This window comes from Periplaneta americana, chromosome 3 (assembly GCF_040183065.1).
Source record: "Periplaneta americana isolate PAMFEO1 chromosome 3, P.americana_PAMFEO1_priV1, whole genome shotgun sequence".
Classification (NCBI taxonomy): domain Eukaryota; kingdom Metazoa; phylum Arthropoda; class Insecta; order Blattodea; family Blattidae; genus Periplaneta; species Periplaneta americana.
In genome coordinates, this window is record NC_091119.1 from 175080701 (window position 1) to 175099042 (window position 18342).

The following is an 18342-nucleotide window of genomic DNA, read 5'->3' on the forward strand; positions in this document are numbered from 1 at the left end:
GAGGAGATAGATTTTGAAAATATGTCATTTTTATTCTTGAATTTAAAGAACTCTAAAACCATTTATCTGATTATAATGAAACAAGCACTCTTGCATAAGAGTGCTTGTAACAAGAGTATGAAGTGTACGAAATATGAAGTCTTTAAATTAAAAACTGTAGGAAATATAAATTTCACCTATCACCCCTATAACTTACGTAGCTTACATGCGAGTGTGATATCAAATTTTTATTTGCATTCTAATTTCCTTCCAGGTTGTTTAAGCGAATGTAATATTGATGAATCTCTTATTCTTATGATACGTTATGTATGTAAAAGCTTTTATAATTTTTTAGGAATAAATAGGGATATGGTTAAAATATTAATAGGGATCAAGGAGTTGAAGTACTGGTCTTCAGCCTTTCGTAGTAAAAGGGTCAGATTTTAATCGACTATATGCTACCGCAACATAATTGTTGTAAAAAGTTTGCTCAACGTGCATTATTCTAATATAAAATAATAAAAAAAATTATAAATTATATAAATTACAAAAAAAATAGTACATTATGCAACGAGCCTATAATGATAATAATTAAGACGCGAGGATGTTTATGAAACGAGCGCAAGCAAGTTTCATACGACTTTTTATGCTCGACCATATTTCTAACTTGAAATTATTCATAAGTATTCATGTAATTCTTATGTGACTGGGGAGCGAACTGACCTTGTGCAATCTGGTAAATTGTGAGATGTGGGCAGACGCGAAAGTATTGATTTTTTCCGGGCAACGAATGTCGACGACCTTGATATAAATTCGAGAGTAAGATAAACGTTAAACTTGATATAACCTTGAAATTGAATTCGACATTGAAAATCGAGATAACAAATTGAATTTATTTGAATATTATTTACAATTAACGCTAATTATTATAGTAACAGAACATAACCTTCTGCGACAGTATTGGATTTCCAGCCTGCGTGACGTTTTGCTAGTTGTCTTTCGATTGCATATCCAAGAATAATCGAAAACCTGAACTTTAATGAATAGGTGTACTTTAATGACATGCATTAAAGGACTGCTACCAGGTGTATAATTACTACATTTCGGCATCGTCGAGCATAAAAATTATTTATGTATTTACTGAGTCACTCAACGAGGCAGGAAAAGAACAGACTTATTAACCAACTGTAATTACGTACTATGCCAGCTTCAGGTTAAATACTAAAGTAATAATTATTACACAGTTATGCATTACTTTAATCAGATATTATTCAGTTAATTATAATTTATTACAATATTTATTTTTTAAGTTATAAATTATCTCTGATCATTTGCATCATTAGGGCCTTTCAGTTCTGCAGTTTTTTCTGACCTGGAAAAGAAAAGAACGTCTTGTAACAATAAAAAAATACGTGCAAAATATAATTAAATCATTCGTCTACCTGATTTTAAAATAAAGAAACGGAAACAATGACAAACCAAGTTCACATGTAATTTCTTGAATTCCCAGTAGATAAAGAAGCACACTGTTAACTGATTATCAGATCAGAATTGAATACTCTCAAGAATTTAAGTCACCAAACTTAAGAAGACGAAAGTGAAGTGGAACGAATAATCGGAGAAGATGGTAGGAGTGAATAGAACAATGACCTCTATATTTATTTCATATTATCCCGAAATGAATAGTCTATCATATGTTGGCAACATTTTCTTCATATTGTGCCGGTCTCTACTTATAACCATTAGAAGAATTGAAGGGCTCTCTGAAAAAAAAAAAAGTAGCTCCACTCTTACACTCCACTTGTGAAAACAACAAAAACATTCTAAAATAATTCAAATTTTAACTGACCATTTTTCCTTTTTCCTAGATACCTAGGAGCTTCATTTTATCACTCAATCATTAATTATAATCAGCAATTTAGGGGGGGAGATATAAACAAACAATTGAGCTACTCCCATTTTGCAATAAAATTTGATGAGCTCATAATTAGCCACATTTTGCACTGAACATACTGTGAAAACACATAATAATATTGTGTGAATATCATTCATAAACTACTACACAAGATAATATCGTTAATTTTAAAGGGGGTTACTCTTTGAGATATTTCAAACAAAAAAGTAAAATACAATTTTGCTCGTTTTTGCTTCCTTTTCGAAATAAAAATTATTTTACATGAAACCTTTCATGGCGTGTTTTGGGAAAGCTATTAATTCAATTCCCAGTATGCTCAGTGAATTTAAGAGTAGTGTATTATGATAATAACTGTTTGAAAGAATTTTAGTTTTGTCCTTTGAGTCTGAAGAAATTTGGTGCTAACAAATGTAACACTGTAAAATTCGTTTTCAGAACGAAAAGTTGCATTTGTTCGGCTTAAATATGTGTACATTTAAGGGATAAAACTAAAATTCTTTCAATCATTTATTATCATAATACACTGTTCTTTTAAGTTGACTGAACAGTTTGGGAATTAAATCAATGACTTTCTCAGAATAGGCTATGAAATATTTCATATGAAACCATTTTTATCTCGAAAAGGAAGTAAAAAGGATTAAACTTTTATTGAACTATTTTGTTTGAAGTCTCAAAGAATAACCCCTTGAAACTAATGTCACTGTTTACGTTTCACCTTATTTAAAGCTCCAGGAGTTATCTCCTTTTTGCAACGAAAAGATTGGGAGCTCAGTGCAGTTCCACCATAACTTACTACCAAATGCTCGGGAATCATACCGTTCTTGCACTAAAGGATCGGGCTTATTTTTTAACGTATGATACAGTACAAGCAAAACGTTAATTTCACCAAAAAGTGGAGCCATCCCCTTTTTACAGAGAGTCTTTCAATTTTAGACACTAAGTAAATAATAAAATTTATATTGAAATAAAGGCGTAATTATTTAGACCTACCTTATTTTATAATTAAGCGATATAAGTTTTGATAGTGTTCAAGAGAGGATATTTGCCATCTCCGCATGTGTTACGGAAGTCATCCATATCAATACTCCAAATCATAGCTCCACCCAAACCGTTGTTTTTGATGTACTGGGCCTGAAAATTGTTAAATAGTATACAATATAATATGTGCTATGCTCTATAGTCAAAGGAAATAAGTCAAATCTATGACATAGGACTTTTCATTTAATTAAAATCTTCTCAAACTATCTATGTACGGAACCAGAAACAAAATTTGGGTCACCTGAATCTTTCAAGTTCCAGTTCAGGTGGCCCAAATTTTGTTTCTAGGTCTGTACTTCATTAAACATTATTAATAGACAGTGGATGCGGGATGACTTATCGTTGAATGTAAGTGCACATTTACCATATGTTACATTTTTTTTCATTCAGACCATTGGCTGAACAGGTTTTAAACGTAAACAGACGACGTCAACATGCTACTGTATCTCCGTACAGTCAGAAGGAAAAGAAAAATAACGTACTGTAGTACATACCCCTGGTAGAGGGGCAGAGAAGGCCTGATAGCCTTATCTCTACCAGGTTAAATAAATAAATACTAAATACTAAATGCCTTGCAAGGTTCAGTCCTCGTCATCATTGACGCAATTACCAGCGTTGCAGTAAACGACAATACATTCTCGTAAGTTGTCGAAGCTGAATCGTCTTCGCCTATCGCTTAAACAGTTTTTGTATCGAGAGAATTTCTGAAGAAAACCTCTAAAATGGGGATCACTCAATTTCTTTAGAGGGATATTTGTACTGAGCATCATGTTGCACGTGTCGTTAGACCCACACAACTAAATGATGATGATGATGATGATGATGATGATGATGATGATGATGATGATGATGATGTAGATGATTCTTCAGATTTCACTTCAACGCATTTCCTGTGCGATGTACTGTTGCAATGTTTCTCTATAGCCTGAGTTGTTCTGGTTTTTATTTCAATTTTACATACATTACACACGATATTGTCTTCGTTAATACATAAAATGTCACTCTCATACTTCATAATTGCATTTCTTATCTCTGAGCGAATTTAACGTTTTGCTATTATGAATGGATCAGCACAACATATTCAACGCGTACTAAATACTTGAGCAGGATAACACACTGCACACATTGCTTTGCAATGTTGCTGTGAACTTCGTTTTGTACGTTGCTGTACTCGCCAGGTACACAAAAGACGGACGACGCGGCACGTGCCATATACTCTGATACGAAACAACTTCACTTTTCCTTAAGTCATCCCGCATCCACTGTCTAATTATTAATGTTAAAAAGGTAAAAATTTTCCATTTAAACGCCATGAAGGTGCGAGGGGGCATGGAGATAGAGCTCCATGCTTTCATGACCTCGGCACTAGAATGAGGTGATGTGGTCGACACAAAGCTCTGACTACGTTTTACCCTTGGGGAAGAACCGATACTCTATCGGGTGGGATGCTGTATCTGAATGGTTTTGCGTGGAGTTGGCGGATATTGTCATACATATGCTTAGGAGGTGGCCGTCTTTGTAACGAAGGCTTGTTTTTTAAAATGTAATTTAATGCATTTCTGAACGCTTTTGACAGAAAATATTACAAAATTCGGATTCCACGTATAAATTTCCATAAGAGTACAGTAGAATCCCGATTATCCGTCACCCTATTAACCGATTGGCGGATTATCCGACTGTTTTTGTTTCGCTATTATTTCAGAAATAATTTACGTGAAATACTGCTTTGTACATTATATTAATACAGCCCTGGCATAAGACGGAAAATTAAAGGAACAAACACACCCCCACCCATGTCCCTTTCGCTTACACCGCCTTATAAACAAACGCAGAGTAAGTTTCTGTGCATCAGTGGTGGATTTTAGGCGACCAGCGAGAGCCGTAAGTTCGTAAAAGTCTGATACAATCCGTCACTGACTTCCTCTCCGCACGTACCATACCAAAACATAACTATCTCAGCCGAGGAAGGTGGAGTGGAGAGTTAAGAGGTGATCTACAGAGACTCAATCGAGTTAATAACGTCTAGGTCTGTATTGGTACGTATTTTTTCAAGAGAGCATTATTACAATCCTTTATCGCTACACAGTATGGTCTACTGTTTGAATTGCCGTACTGTATAACTTTTATTTTCTTTCAATTGTTTATTTTACGATGTTTTATGAACTTCTAAGGTTATTAGCGTCAAAATGAGATGGTGGCAATGCCAGCGAAATGAGTCCAGAGTTACCCAGCATTTGCTCTTAATGGGTTAGAGAAAATCCCTGAATAAACTTCAACCAGAATTTGAACCTGGGCCAGCTCGTTTCAGGTCATGTTGGTAACCGTTACTCCACAGCAGTGGACCTACTGTATAACTTCTACAGGGACATCATTTTATTTTTACTAACATTTTTAATATTAACCTGGCTATACCTTTCTATTAACGATTGAAACAGGAAACACCGCTTGCTACCCTTTCCACGACGGAGTTCGATGGTACTGGCGTAAAATACAAACCACTTTAATAGGTATAGGAGGGAAGAAAAGTGGTTCATCCATTTATGTAAACTAGGAAATATCGCAATTTTGAGTTTGATAATTTTCATTAGGTTTTTGTTTAATCAAAATACAGTACTGTTTTAACACTTAGTGTTTTACACACGAATTGAGCTATCCATTCGGAAGTATTAATTATGCAGTGTATATTGTACTGTTACAGCACATTAGCATACTATATAGAGAATGAAGTTAAATTGAAAAATAATTATAATATGGATATTTAAACACATTTTAGAAAATGGTGGCCGTTCATTTCGATACAGGCTTCAGTTCTTTTGTGCATATTATCGCACTATAGACTATTGTACCTAATTCCAATTACCAGTTTCGTCCTTCGTACGAGTAACTCATGTTGAAATAATTCTGTACCTACTCTATAAAAGAGTACCTTACGTACTGTAAATTCAATCTTCACTTCTGCCCGATCCGAAAAGATAAAATCACTCAGAAATGCTATCTACTGTCCGTTCAAGTGGTTTTGTCGCAGGGTTGTAGAAAGGGGGGGAGAAAATCACGTGACAGTTAATTACTTAAGGAAGTCCTTTTATTTAAGTTATTTTAAACACTTGAATGATATTACGTAGACATCCAATTCCTAACAGAAATTAATGTTTTCAGAAAAGAGCTAAGATAGCCCAGCTACTAGACTTTACAAAGGGGCGAACAGAAGCAGGTGGGGGAAACCGGGATGCGACATAGGGAAACGGACGACAGTACCCGTACGAAAATATGATTCAATATTGAAAGCTCTTTCGTCACTGGAAAACGCGAACATATTTCTGAAACGTACTATACTCAATAACTCAGTACTGCTTACGCGCCCTCGGTTTTGTGTCGTGAACGGTTGGAAGTTTACTAGTAGAAGGGGTGAGAGTGAAGTACATTCCAAAACTCAGGTACAATAAAAATTGAAGTAAAAATAAAATGATGTCCCTGTAGCCACTGGTGTCAGGAGAAAACGTATCGAAAAAAGTGCAAATAATTTAATTGTTTGGGAAAGAGAAACTATGGCTTATCTCGCATCAGAATACGATATTGGAGTTATAACTGCGCTATTTAATAAAAAAAAGGATAAAGTATGTAAATGTACAAATGAGACCTCCATTATTCCTATTTTTCTGTAGACAGCCATTACAAGGAATTTTCTTGCTCCTTAAAAACCCGTTGTTGACAACCAGACTAAAATTAGTCAACTGATCCACTACCTAGCGCCATAAACACAACACCACGGAGAAAATTACGAAATATTTTACGGTACGGGTTATCCGATTTTCCGATTAACCGTTCAGTCAACCCCCTTCATTACCACGGATAATAGAGGTTCTACTGTAACTCTTAACCCCATTTTCGAAAAAAAAAATGGACTAGATCGTCTTTGCAACTGGGCTATACTCATATCTCATGTGCATCAGTTCGGAGTGAATTGACTTGTAAATATCGAATCTGAACAATATCCGTCCAATGTAAGTTTTAAAATGAATAAATAGGGTCTAGTTACCTTAATTTTCACAGCAGCAATATTGTCAAATCCAACCCATTGATTTCCGTTTGAAGCATATATACACTTCTGGTCAGCATTCCAATATTGAGTCCACTGTCCAGCATTGTGTTGCTCACAAATCTGCACATAAAAATTATAAATTACTATTTTCATAAAGGCACTAAAATTAGTGGCAGTCTTGAACAAAATTGTATGTAAATAATTGATTAAATGGCGATCTTACTGGTGTTAATTGTGTAAGAATGTGCGGCTTACAGCTGTTTCGGTGCTTCTTCACACCATCCTCAGAGCCTACTAGATCTCGGCGTCATCTCGAACTTCGCTGCCTGTTGTGTGGGTGCGTTCGATTGTTGAAAAGTGTTGAAATGTGGTGTCAAATAGTGTGTGTTCTGACTTTTCAACAATCAAACGCACCCACACAACAGGCAGCGAAGTTCGAGATGACGCCGAGATCTAGTAGGCTCTGAGGATGGTGTGAAGAAGCAGCTGTAAGCCGCACATGCTTACATAATTAACACGAGTAAGATCGCCATTTAATTAATTATTTATATTCAAGTGTTAAAAGTAGTGTACGAAAGATTCAACATGGAAATTTGTATGCATACAAATTAATATATTTAAATTAATTTGTATAACACTAAGTCTATTTGAACTCTAATTCATAACATATTTTTATAGTTGATAATGTTTTCACATTAAATCTGCTGTGGAACTCCTTTTGTCTTCACAGCAGCAGAAATTTTCATATGAAATTACGACCAGTAGCATATCCCTTAATATCATCTCCTCTTCTGCTAACAGCGCCATATCATCAACAAATCTTATACACTTTATTGTTCTTCCTCCTACTATCACTCCTCTCATGTTATGAAAACAGTTCTTCACTAAATCCTCCAAGTAGATGTTGAACAGGGTTGGTGATAAAGGGCATCCTTGTCGTACTCTTCTTCCTATTTCGCTTTCTTCTAACATTTCTGTCCCTATCCTGACTTTGACTCGTTGTTTCATATAAAGGTTACTGAACAGCCTCCTCTCTTTCCAATCCACGCCAATTTTCTTTAGGATCCCCATCAGTTTATTCCAATCGACTCTGTCAAACACCTTTTCTAGGTCCACAAATACTATATAACTTATACTTCTTTATTGAAGGATATTAATATCATGGGGTCCGTGCCAAGTGACAGGAAATCAGTTTCGTCATTTTCCATATCTGAAGTCATTTTCAAAGTTTTCTGAATTAAGAATAAGTAAATACTGCGACATGTTGAAATTTTAGTTACATAAATTAGAAAGAGACGATTTGCTAACTTCAATGAAATGGAAAATAATTTCATGCAGTTTGCAAATTCTTTTACTGTAGTCATAGTGAAAGTAAGTTAAAGAAGACCAGATTTGCAATTTGCAGTTGCTGAAATCCAAAATAACATCTTTGTAAAGAGAAAATATAAGGATCGTGTTGGTTTAAATGCTTAAAAAAATATTGACAACTCAGAATTCCCACTTTTCAGGTCATTTTCGAAGCTATGTTCGGGTCTACCTACATTTGTGAACATTTTTTTTAACTGTGTACTAAAATCACGAAGAAGAATCCATCTCAGAAATGTCAGCCTTCATGCACAAGTTAAATTCTGTAAAGTTAATTTTTCCATTAAACCGTTTAACATTAAAAAGTTCAAAAGCATATACTGAATCTCGTGTCCTAATGAAATTTATTTGATTTCTTTACCTTGATATAGCCGCATCGGACAAACTGTGCGTGATGAATAAAATGAATTCTTTTACATAAACGATGTAGCTGTCTCCTCTCCTTCGTGGTAAAATACGATACTATGGAAACGTTTCATTGTTGCTGTTCCATTAATAACTCTACGTAGAAGTTTTAATTCATTCTTGCTACATACGTAGTCTATTTTCAGAAATGTGCATTTAAAAAAATGTAGTCGGAAAAATATTTTTGGAAATTGTTGTTTTCGAAACTTGTCTCCAGAAACATGGATTTGGGATAACGATCAATCGGAAAAAAGTCCATTCGGAATTTTGGATTAGGAAATTTGAATTCGGAAAAATTGACGGGAAGTCATCTGATTTCATTTGTACAGTAGTGGCAAAAAAACCCGGACCGACGGAATAATCAGTCCCCGAAATGAGCCACTGCGCATGCCACGCCCGCATTCACAAGATAGCGAGTAATCTATTGAAATTGTTGTAGTTTCGACTGAAGACGTAGCCCATTTCGAAAGCCATTAGAAAATAAGCTGGTAAAATTCATGTTCTGGGAATATTAAGTTAATTAAGTAGTAAAATGTCGCTGCAATCGAAAAGTATTGGGAATAGATTTGAATAAGGAACAAAAAAAAAAAGTTTCCTTTCCAGCCAGGATTCGAACCACGAAAGTCTTAGTTACCAGTCTATCGTGCTGTCACTGTGAACAAGACTCTGAAATCAGCTACAAGGGTCGGTCCGGTTTTTTTTTTTTTTTTGCCGGACCGATCCTTGTAGCTGATACAAAAGAATCCTGTGTTGTGCATTGTGTCAAACTGTGGTAATTTCAATATGGATAGTGAAGCTAGAGGTATGTACTGCTATTTAATGTAAAAATACGCAGTTATCTTTGCCGAAGAGAGGTAGAAATGTAATATTGATGCCAGATGAAAATAAAACTCTCGAAGTTTTTTCGTCGGTAAGTTTGAGGCACTGAAGGAAACAAAATATGGTAAGAATCGAACAAATGCAATAAATTTCATTGTTACAATTAATTATACAAGATAGATGTGTTTTGTGACTAGCGAAATTTGAATCTGTGACTCTGAAACCAGCTACAAGGGTCGGTCCGGTTTTTTTGCCACTACTCTACATTGTACGGTTAAGTATGTAAATTAATATTACATCCTAGGCCGTTTTAACCAATAGGTCACAGTAGATCGTGGCCAAGGACGGCAGCTTTCGAAGGGCAGATGTTTAACGTGTCTATTTTCAGTAACAAAATGGTATGTCACGGCGCACGTGTAAGAATGGAAGCGTCGATCACCGAACAAGATTATATTTTATCTGTTGGCAAAATGAAAAATAGATTTGTTATTGTATCAGCAAGTGAGTACTCCAAGCACTATAATTATTGCGATCAAATAATGGTCATTGTCACGTATATAAAGATTTTTTTATTCTTTAATTAATATAAGAGTCATGACAACAATATCTCAGTAGATCAAAATACAAGCAATTGAACATAGAACCGCCTTCCTCTTTGTCTCCTCATACGATCCATAGGCCTACATCTTAATGTTGTCCGTCATCTGATACCTTCTTCTGCCCCGAACTTTTCTCCCCTTCACCATTCCTTACAGAGTGCATGCTTCAGTAGACAATAATATCTTCTTAGCCAGTGACCTGCCAATTTATTTTTCTCTTCCTGATCAGTTTAAATATCATTCTGTCTGTCCATTTCACATGCTCCATTCTTCCCCATATCCGCATTTCAAATGCTTCTATAGGCCTAGTCGTTTCTCTTCACTTCATCGTAATGTCAATGTTTCTGCCGTATATACATTCCACACAAAGCACTTCACTAGTATCTTTCTGAGTTCTCTTTCCAGTGATTCGCAGAAGATGCTACTTTTTCTATTACAAGCTTCCTTTTCCATTGCTATCCTCCTTTTGACTTCCTGGCAGCAGCTCGTGATACTATTTACAGTACGATTATTTAGTCCTGACAGTCGCCGGCAATGTGCGCCTGGGTCAGGCGAGTCCATTAAGTTACGCCAAGGGATGTTCAAGTTAGTCTGTTGCCTGCAGTCAAAGCGATCGTATGTCACGCGTGCGGTGTAGCGGTATGTTTCTAGTACAATTAAGCTGTACTGCATTCCTTTACCGATCTCTCGCCCTTATATCTACTCCGGAACTCTCCCCACTACTCCTATTACTTCCCCTCTTTCGCGTCGCTGAACTGTCAGGACTAAATAATCGGTCTGTATAGTATAACCCTGGCCTTCTATGCCCAAGGTTGCGGGTTCGATCCCGGGCCAGGTCGATGGCATTTAAGTGTGCTTAAATGCGACAGGCTCATGTCAGTAGATTTACTGGCATGTAAAAGAACTCCTGCGGGACAAAATTCCGGCACATCCGGCGACGCTGATATAACCTCTGCAGTTGCGAGCGTCGTTAAATAAAACATAACATTTTTATAGTATAACCCAAGTATTTGAAGCTGTCCACTTAATTCTACTGCCTCATTTAGAATTCGCAAGTTTACCTTCTTTACTTTTCTTCCTTTGACCATGGCCTTCGTCTTGTTTGCATTAATTTTCAGCCTATATTGTTCACAGCTGTCATTAAATTCCTGTAGCATATCCCTTAGTATCGTCTTCTCTTCTGCTATCAACGCTTTAATCACTTGTAAATCTTAGTTGGCTACTTTATTCTCCTTCCTCCTACTATCACGCGTCCCAAGTTCTGAAAACAGTTCTTTACCAAATCCTCCAAGTAGATGTTGAGCAGGGTAGATAGCAAAGGGTGCGACGTACATTTTAGGATGTGTTAGACTTTTCTTCTGGCGCGTAGCAAATAGGTTTATGACTAGAGTCCAGTAATCCTTAAATAATAAGGCGCCCTTCAGTACTTGTTTCTGGCCGTAGGATGTATAAACGTTGATTGGATTAGAAATGAAAATATAGATTATGTTTTATATAATTATTTTCTCTTAATGGAACGTTTTCTTCTATCACTCATTATAGCTACGTGGTTTAAAAGTCATGCCTTAAGCTAGTGGTAGCGAATTAACTCTCGTTCAAGTCCTCATGAGGGAAAAAATTGTCTCATGAGATATTCTGCCTATGTATGGAACCTGTGCCTGTCGAGCGTTGTACGGCGTATACCCGAAGAACCGAGTCTAGATCTGAGCAACCGTGGCGGTATGATAAGAAAATAAAAATGACACTGTAGCTGAAGTTGTATAATTAAGAAGTTGATGACTAGTTAGTTGTAAAATAATATCGCAACGGAAGAACTAAAGGATATACTAAAACTACTAATTATGTAATAATCGAACCATGGTTTTTCCATTGCAAAAGTCAGCATGTCATATAGTTTGTCTTTGCTTACATTTACATTTTTGTGAGTTCCTTTCACTTATTTAGTTCTAAGGTCTTATTTACAAATGAAGTTTTATATCTCACCTCATTGTACGCCAGCACACCTGCTCCTTGAGTATATGGACCAGCTTTTCCTGGACCGGTGCTAGGGGCACCAACACCATTATTAGAAGAACTCTGCAAGGTGAATGTGTTACCATACGATCCCATACCAAGATTCAGCTTAGATGCCGGAGCCCCCTTCTTGATCCAGTACTTCATGGCATAATCCTGTAATGAACATTATTAACATCATTACGTAAAATTGTTTTGTGCGAAATCGTGCGTATTTGCTTGTTTTCCGCACAGAACCAATACGCGGTAAGTGTGAAATACCACATTCAGTATTCCCAACGTAACACACATAACAATTTCCCTCTTCTTACCGCTTAAGCGCGACATTCATTTTACTGCTTTAGGCTTTTAACATATTATTTTTAGATGCGTTTAACATAGTAATAATTATAAATTGGAAACTTACCACTGCAATTTCACCTAAATTGCAATGTTAATTATTGCTTTTAAATATTTGCAAAAATTAATTAAAGTCTACTACTCCACGAAACTTATTGCATTCCTGATACAAGTAACATTAAGGAAGCCGTGAAAAAATCAACGAGATTCCAGATGCCGATGTTATTACTGCAATATGTTATATAAATAATATTGTTAAAATATTAAAATGAAAAATAAATCATTACATAACCTTACCGTTTGTTTTAAATTCGCATTTATAGACTGGGGAAAAAAAAAGACAGACGTAAATCACGGCCTGCTGGAGTATAGATATTTTTGTTTTCTAAAGTTGCCGTCATTAAACAGAAACCAAGATGGAGATTTCATTGCAACTAATTAGAAATTCGTCTTTCAGGTATGTAATAAACGATCTTCGCACAAAATAATGTACGATACACGAGCGGTATGTTTGTTTTCATGTTCGAGGAAAAGATTGAAAAAGCGAAACGTAGTTGAGCTTTTTTAATTTCCGAGAACATGAAAACGTCAACATACCGCTCTTGTAACGTATATTACTATTGTGCGAGATAGTGCGTATTTGCTTGCTTTCCGCACAAAACCAATACACGGTAAGTGTGAAATACCACATTCAGTATTCCCAACGTACCACACACAACAATTTCCCTATTCTTACCGCTTAAGCGTCATATTCATTTTACTGCTTTAGGCTTTTAACATATTATTTTTAAAGACGTTCAACATAGTAATAATTATAAATTGGAAACTTACCACTGCAATTTCACCTAAATTGCACTGTTAATTATTCTTTTTAAATATTTGCAAAAATTCAGTAAACTCTATTACTCCACTAAAGTTATTGCATTCGTGATGCAAATAACATTAAGGAAGCCGTAAAAAAATCAACAACATTCCAGATGCCGATGTTATTACTGCAATATGTTATATAAATAATATTGTTGAAATATTAAAATGAAAAATAAATCATTACATAACCTTACCATTTGTTTTAAGTTCGCATTTATAGACTGGGGGGGGGGAGACAGACATATATTACGGCCTGCTGCAATATAGTAAACACAGAAAACATTTTATAGCAACAATGTTGAAGAGAGATTTTTTTTTTTTCCAAAATTGCCGTCATTGAACAGAAACCAAGATGGAGATTTTATTGCAACTAATTAGAAATTCCTCTTTCAGGTATGTAATAAACGATCTTCGCACAAAATAATGTACGATACACGAACGGTATGTTTGTTTTCATGTTCTCGGAAATTAAAAAAGCTCAACTACGTTTCGCTTTTTCAATCTTTTCCTCGAACATGAAAACATCAACATACCGCTCTTGTAACGCATATTACTATTATCCAGAGTAGTATAAAATCATTATTAAGACTTTTTTTTTTTTGAGTCTTATTGTGCTTACCACTGTCATAATCTAGCATTGCGAATTTTAAAACTACTAGTGTAAACAGAGTAAAAAAAGTTAAATCAAAAGCAACATTATCATATTGGTGAAAAATCTTATATTTGAATATTTTAAATGTTTTATTCTTGACCATGCCGAGATGTAGTAATTATACACCTGGTAGTAGCCCTTTAATGCACCTCATTAAAGTACACCTATTCATTATACTTCAGTTGTTCGGCCAATGAGGAATCACCATTGTACCATTATAAAACCGCAAGTATCGATTATTCTCGGATATGCAATCGAAAGACAATTAGCGAAAAGTCACGGAGACTGGAAATTCAATACTGTCGCAGAAGGTTATGTTCTGTTACTATAATAATTAGCGTTAATTGTAAATAATATTCAAATAAATTCAATTTGTCATCTCGTTTTTCAATTCTAAATCAATTTCCAGGTTATATCAAGCCTAATATTCATGTTATTCTCTAGATTATATCAAGGTCAATGACATTCGTGTTTCGGAAAAAATCAATACTTTCGCGTCTGCGCACATCTCACAATTTAGAAGGTCACTTCCGCTGTTCACTTAGATAACTATATCATGAATACTTATGAATAATTTCAAGTTAGAAATGTGGTCGAGCATGAAAAGTCGTATGAAACTTGCCTATAATGATAATTAAGACGCTCGTATGAAAATTATGAAACTCGCTTGCGCTCGTTTCATAAACAAACATACTCGCGTCTTAATTACTACCATGATAGGCTCGTTGCATGATGTACTATTATTTTACGCCGTTGTATTAACTGGTATCTAGAGTAGTTGAAAATGGTGATAGTGAAATGATAATGATGAACGACCTATAGAGAGAGTTCCTATGCAGATCGGTCTCGGGTAATAATGTTCCATCGTCTTAATGACGGCATTGTGGAGCGTCCTCTCGAGGAAGCTAAGCGCTGGAGAGTGTAGTGTGACCGGTCTGCGTAGGAAAGCGTGTACTGACTTGTCCGTACTCCGACGTACGATCACTTGTGACGCGTCAACATTGTTGCCAAGTCAGCGGTTTTGTAGCCAAATCTGGTGTTTTTAGAACTAAGGTCAACTACAGAATTTTTCCGTCAGCGGCTAGCTATTTATTTGGCGTTTTTTCTTATGATTCCAGGCAGAGAGAGATGATAGTTTAAAGTTTTTTTCTGTAAAGATGTTATAATTTTTTTATATGTACTTTCGGACAATGTTAGTTAATCATAAACCACAGTTTAGTATGGTATTAACACACTTTTTCATTGTGCGAGTATATAATATCAACGTTTTATGTGAACTCGATTTGGTGCAACTACGTCCATTTCCTGCTTCATCCATTGTTGTTGTACAAATAAGGTATTCCGCATTCGTTAACTTCTTAATCTAATGTACTGTATGAATTGTTTTTTAAATGAATTGTTGTATTTAATCATAAAGAATTATTATTTTCACTTATGATATATGATATATTATTTAATGTATCACTCCGCATTATAGTTAATGTAACACAGATATACTTAAAACTTAAAACCAGACTCAATGTTAGCAGGCACGTCTCCAGCTCAGTGTGAAATCAAATTTCGAACCGAATGGTGTGACTGTGAATGTGATTATTTCCGAAGAGTCCTATACATTCTTGATCTACTTCAGTCAGTTTTGAAGAAATATGCCGCATAAAACTCCATACGTATAAAAGTTTATAGATGTGTTAAAAAAACATGTGTTGAAAGATTGGGTGGAAGCTCGATGTAAATGGTGTAAGGTGATATTAAATGCAAAATATTTAGATTTAATTACCTATACTGATAATTATACACACAAAAAAGGGTAGCGAGTGTTTTTCTGTTCTTCAACAACATAATATTGCCATTCACAACAAGCTTCTGGGCAGAAGTGAGCATTATAAATACTAGAATTTTTTCTTAAATTTGAAATCTGAAATTCTCCAGTTCATAAAACTATATAGTTTGTATTTCAAATCTGGAAATTATGTGTTGAGAAAAATCTGGACTTTTTTAACTACAGTTTAGCGGTTTTTTTAAGCTTGTGCAGCGGTAAATGGAATTATGAGTTGGCAACACTGCCCGTCAACTGATTTTTTAAGTAGAGGTTGGAATGGGATCAGTCTGCATAGGAGATTTGTGTGTGTCCCGATTATAGTAATTCAAATTTCTAGAGATGTCTGCATGTTGACCAGAAAAGAAAATTTCATATTAAAATATTAATAATAATATTACACTATTCAATAAACGTTGTGGGTTTTAATTTATTCATACGAGAAGAAGGAGCGGATTTTGATGACCTAAAAGCTAAAAATGACGCTGAGTATATATCATTAGTAGTTTAATTACAATATGTTAGGTATGCACCTACTTTACACTTTGAAATTCAGAGTCATATCAAATGAAAAGAATCGTGTTCTGTGTAAACAGCGCCACAAATTTGATTACCTGCGTGGATGGTACTGTAATCTTCCTTTTGTTTACGTTTATTGTCAAAGAATTAGTGAATAGATTTCTGACTCAGTGTTCACCAGACCGTAACAAAGTACCCAGTGACCATGAGTATTCTATCTGAGAAACAGAAAATGTTTCCTGATCTTCAACTATACTATGTTGCAATATTAACTTCTAGGCCATAGAAATCCGCCCCTATTATAATTTTGTTTAACTCACTTCACTTTAATATATTAATTTTATTTTAACTTTTGAGCCCATATTGCACTATACTAGATAGTCTCTTCCTCCACTAACTTGGTTAATTATCTTCTACTATCTTCACAGCGAATCAATGGTTGAATTTTAAGTCACAGTTACCACTTAAATATGCCATTATTTTTCAAAGATTATAAGCAAATCTCTGTCCTCTGTTCACATGAAATGAACGAATATGTAATTTAGAACAGATTTCTTAAAAATTTTAAGATTAAAATTAAATTATGATGGCGTTGATATGTATCAGAACTGCAGCTTCATTTCAGGTAATTTGTACTTTGGGGAATGAACTGTGCGTGTGATGTATGTAATATTCTTAACAAAAATCTTTTTGTAAATTATTGTTACTTACCACGTTCAGAGTTCGTTCAAAATCTGATGTATCACTTGGTCCAGCATATAATGGTGAATTTTCTCCAGTTTTTGACTCCCAAGATCCATGCATATCGTAGGTCATAACATTGATGAAATCCAAATATCTAAATAGATAATAGTACATTTCAGTATTCTTCCTAATAGTATATGTGTGTATATATAAACGATATGTAATGTCATTAATTTCAGGAGGTTATTCTTTGAGATATTTTGTTTCCTCTTGGAGATAAAAATTGTTTTATATGAAATAGTTCATAGCGTGTTTTGGGAAAACCATTGATTTAATTTCCAATAATCTATGCTCAATGAATTTAAAGAAGCAGTGTATTATGATAATAAATTATTGAAAGAATTTTAGTTTTTTTTTTTTTTTTTCCTTTAAATGTGCAGAAATTTGATTTGAGCAAGAGTAATTTTCCGTTCTAAAAAGGAATTTTAAAATGTTACATTTGTTTGCATCAAATTTCTGCATACTTAAAGGACAAAACTAAAATTATTTTAATAATTTATTATCGCAATACACTGCTCTCTTAAATTGACTGGGCATAATTAAATCAATGGCTTTCCCAAAATACGCTGTGAAATGATTCTTATTAAAACATTTTTTTATCTCGAAAAGGAAGCCAAAACGAGCAAAATTACCTCTTTTGTTTGAAATATCTCAAAGACATTAATGACATTACTTACGGCTCACCCTGTATAATAAAGTGCTAGTTAATACTATAATTTTCTTATCTTACAAAATAATATGCTGTGCTGAAATTTTATTCTTCAAATTTTACAAAACTATTTATTTGTTTCTCGATTACGTTACCTTAAAAGCATAATTTGTTATTCCATTTACATTATCTCATTCGTCTTTGTGAAATAAATATAGATATTAAATCAAAAGGTGATTAAATTTCGCAGTGATATTTGGTAAATTAAGTTGCAAATTAATAAATTAAAATTTATAAAATTCGTAATTAACATGTAGGTATATAATTATTACATTCTATACTTTTGATAGAGATTATTTCAATATTTGTGTACCACTTACTGTGAAAGTCCTGGAGCATCATAGCCCGGATCAATGGTATCTACTCCCGCTGAAACTGCTGCTGATAGAATATATCCATGCTGATTAAATAGCGATCGAAGTTGCTTCACCAATTCTACAAAGGCACTCTGTAAAGAGTATTGTTTGGAAATAATATTTATTTTGTACAAGTAAGATATAACTTCGATCAATAGGTTTAATAAG

The 18342-nt window shown here is 34.6% G+C and overlaps 1 protein-coding gene across 2 annotated transcripts in view; it reads right to left on the bottom strand.

Moving 5' to 3' along the window:
• Positions 1–1219: 1219 nt before the first annotated feature.
• LOC138696848 (acidic mammalian chitinase-like) overlaps positions 1220–18342 on the bottom strand; it is a 46070-nt gene continuing 28947 nt past the window's right edge. For both annotated transcript variants that reach the window (XM_069822297.1, XM_069822296.1), the window contains 6 exons: positions 18139–18266; positions 17077–17203; positions 12143–12328; positions 6969–7091; positions 2885–3025; positions 1220–1351 (listed from right to left, as the gene is read on the bottom strand). In XM_069822297.1, the coding sequence (XP_069678398.1) occupies positions 2897–3025; positions 6969–7091; positions 12143–12328; positions 17077–17203; positions 18139–18266 (693 nt within the window). In that variant the 3' untranslated portion in view covers positions 1220–1351; positions 2885–2896. The remainder of the gene's footprint in view (positions 1352–2884; positions 3026–6968; positions 7092–12142; positions 12329–17076; positions 17204–18138; positions 18267–18342) is intronic.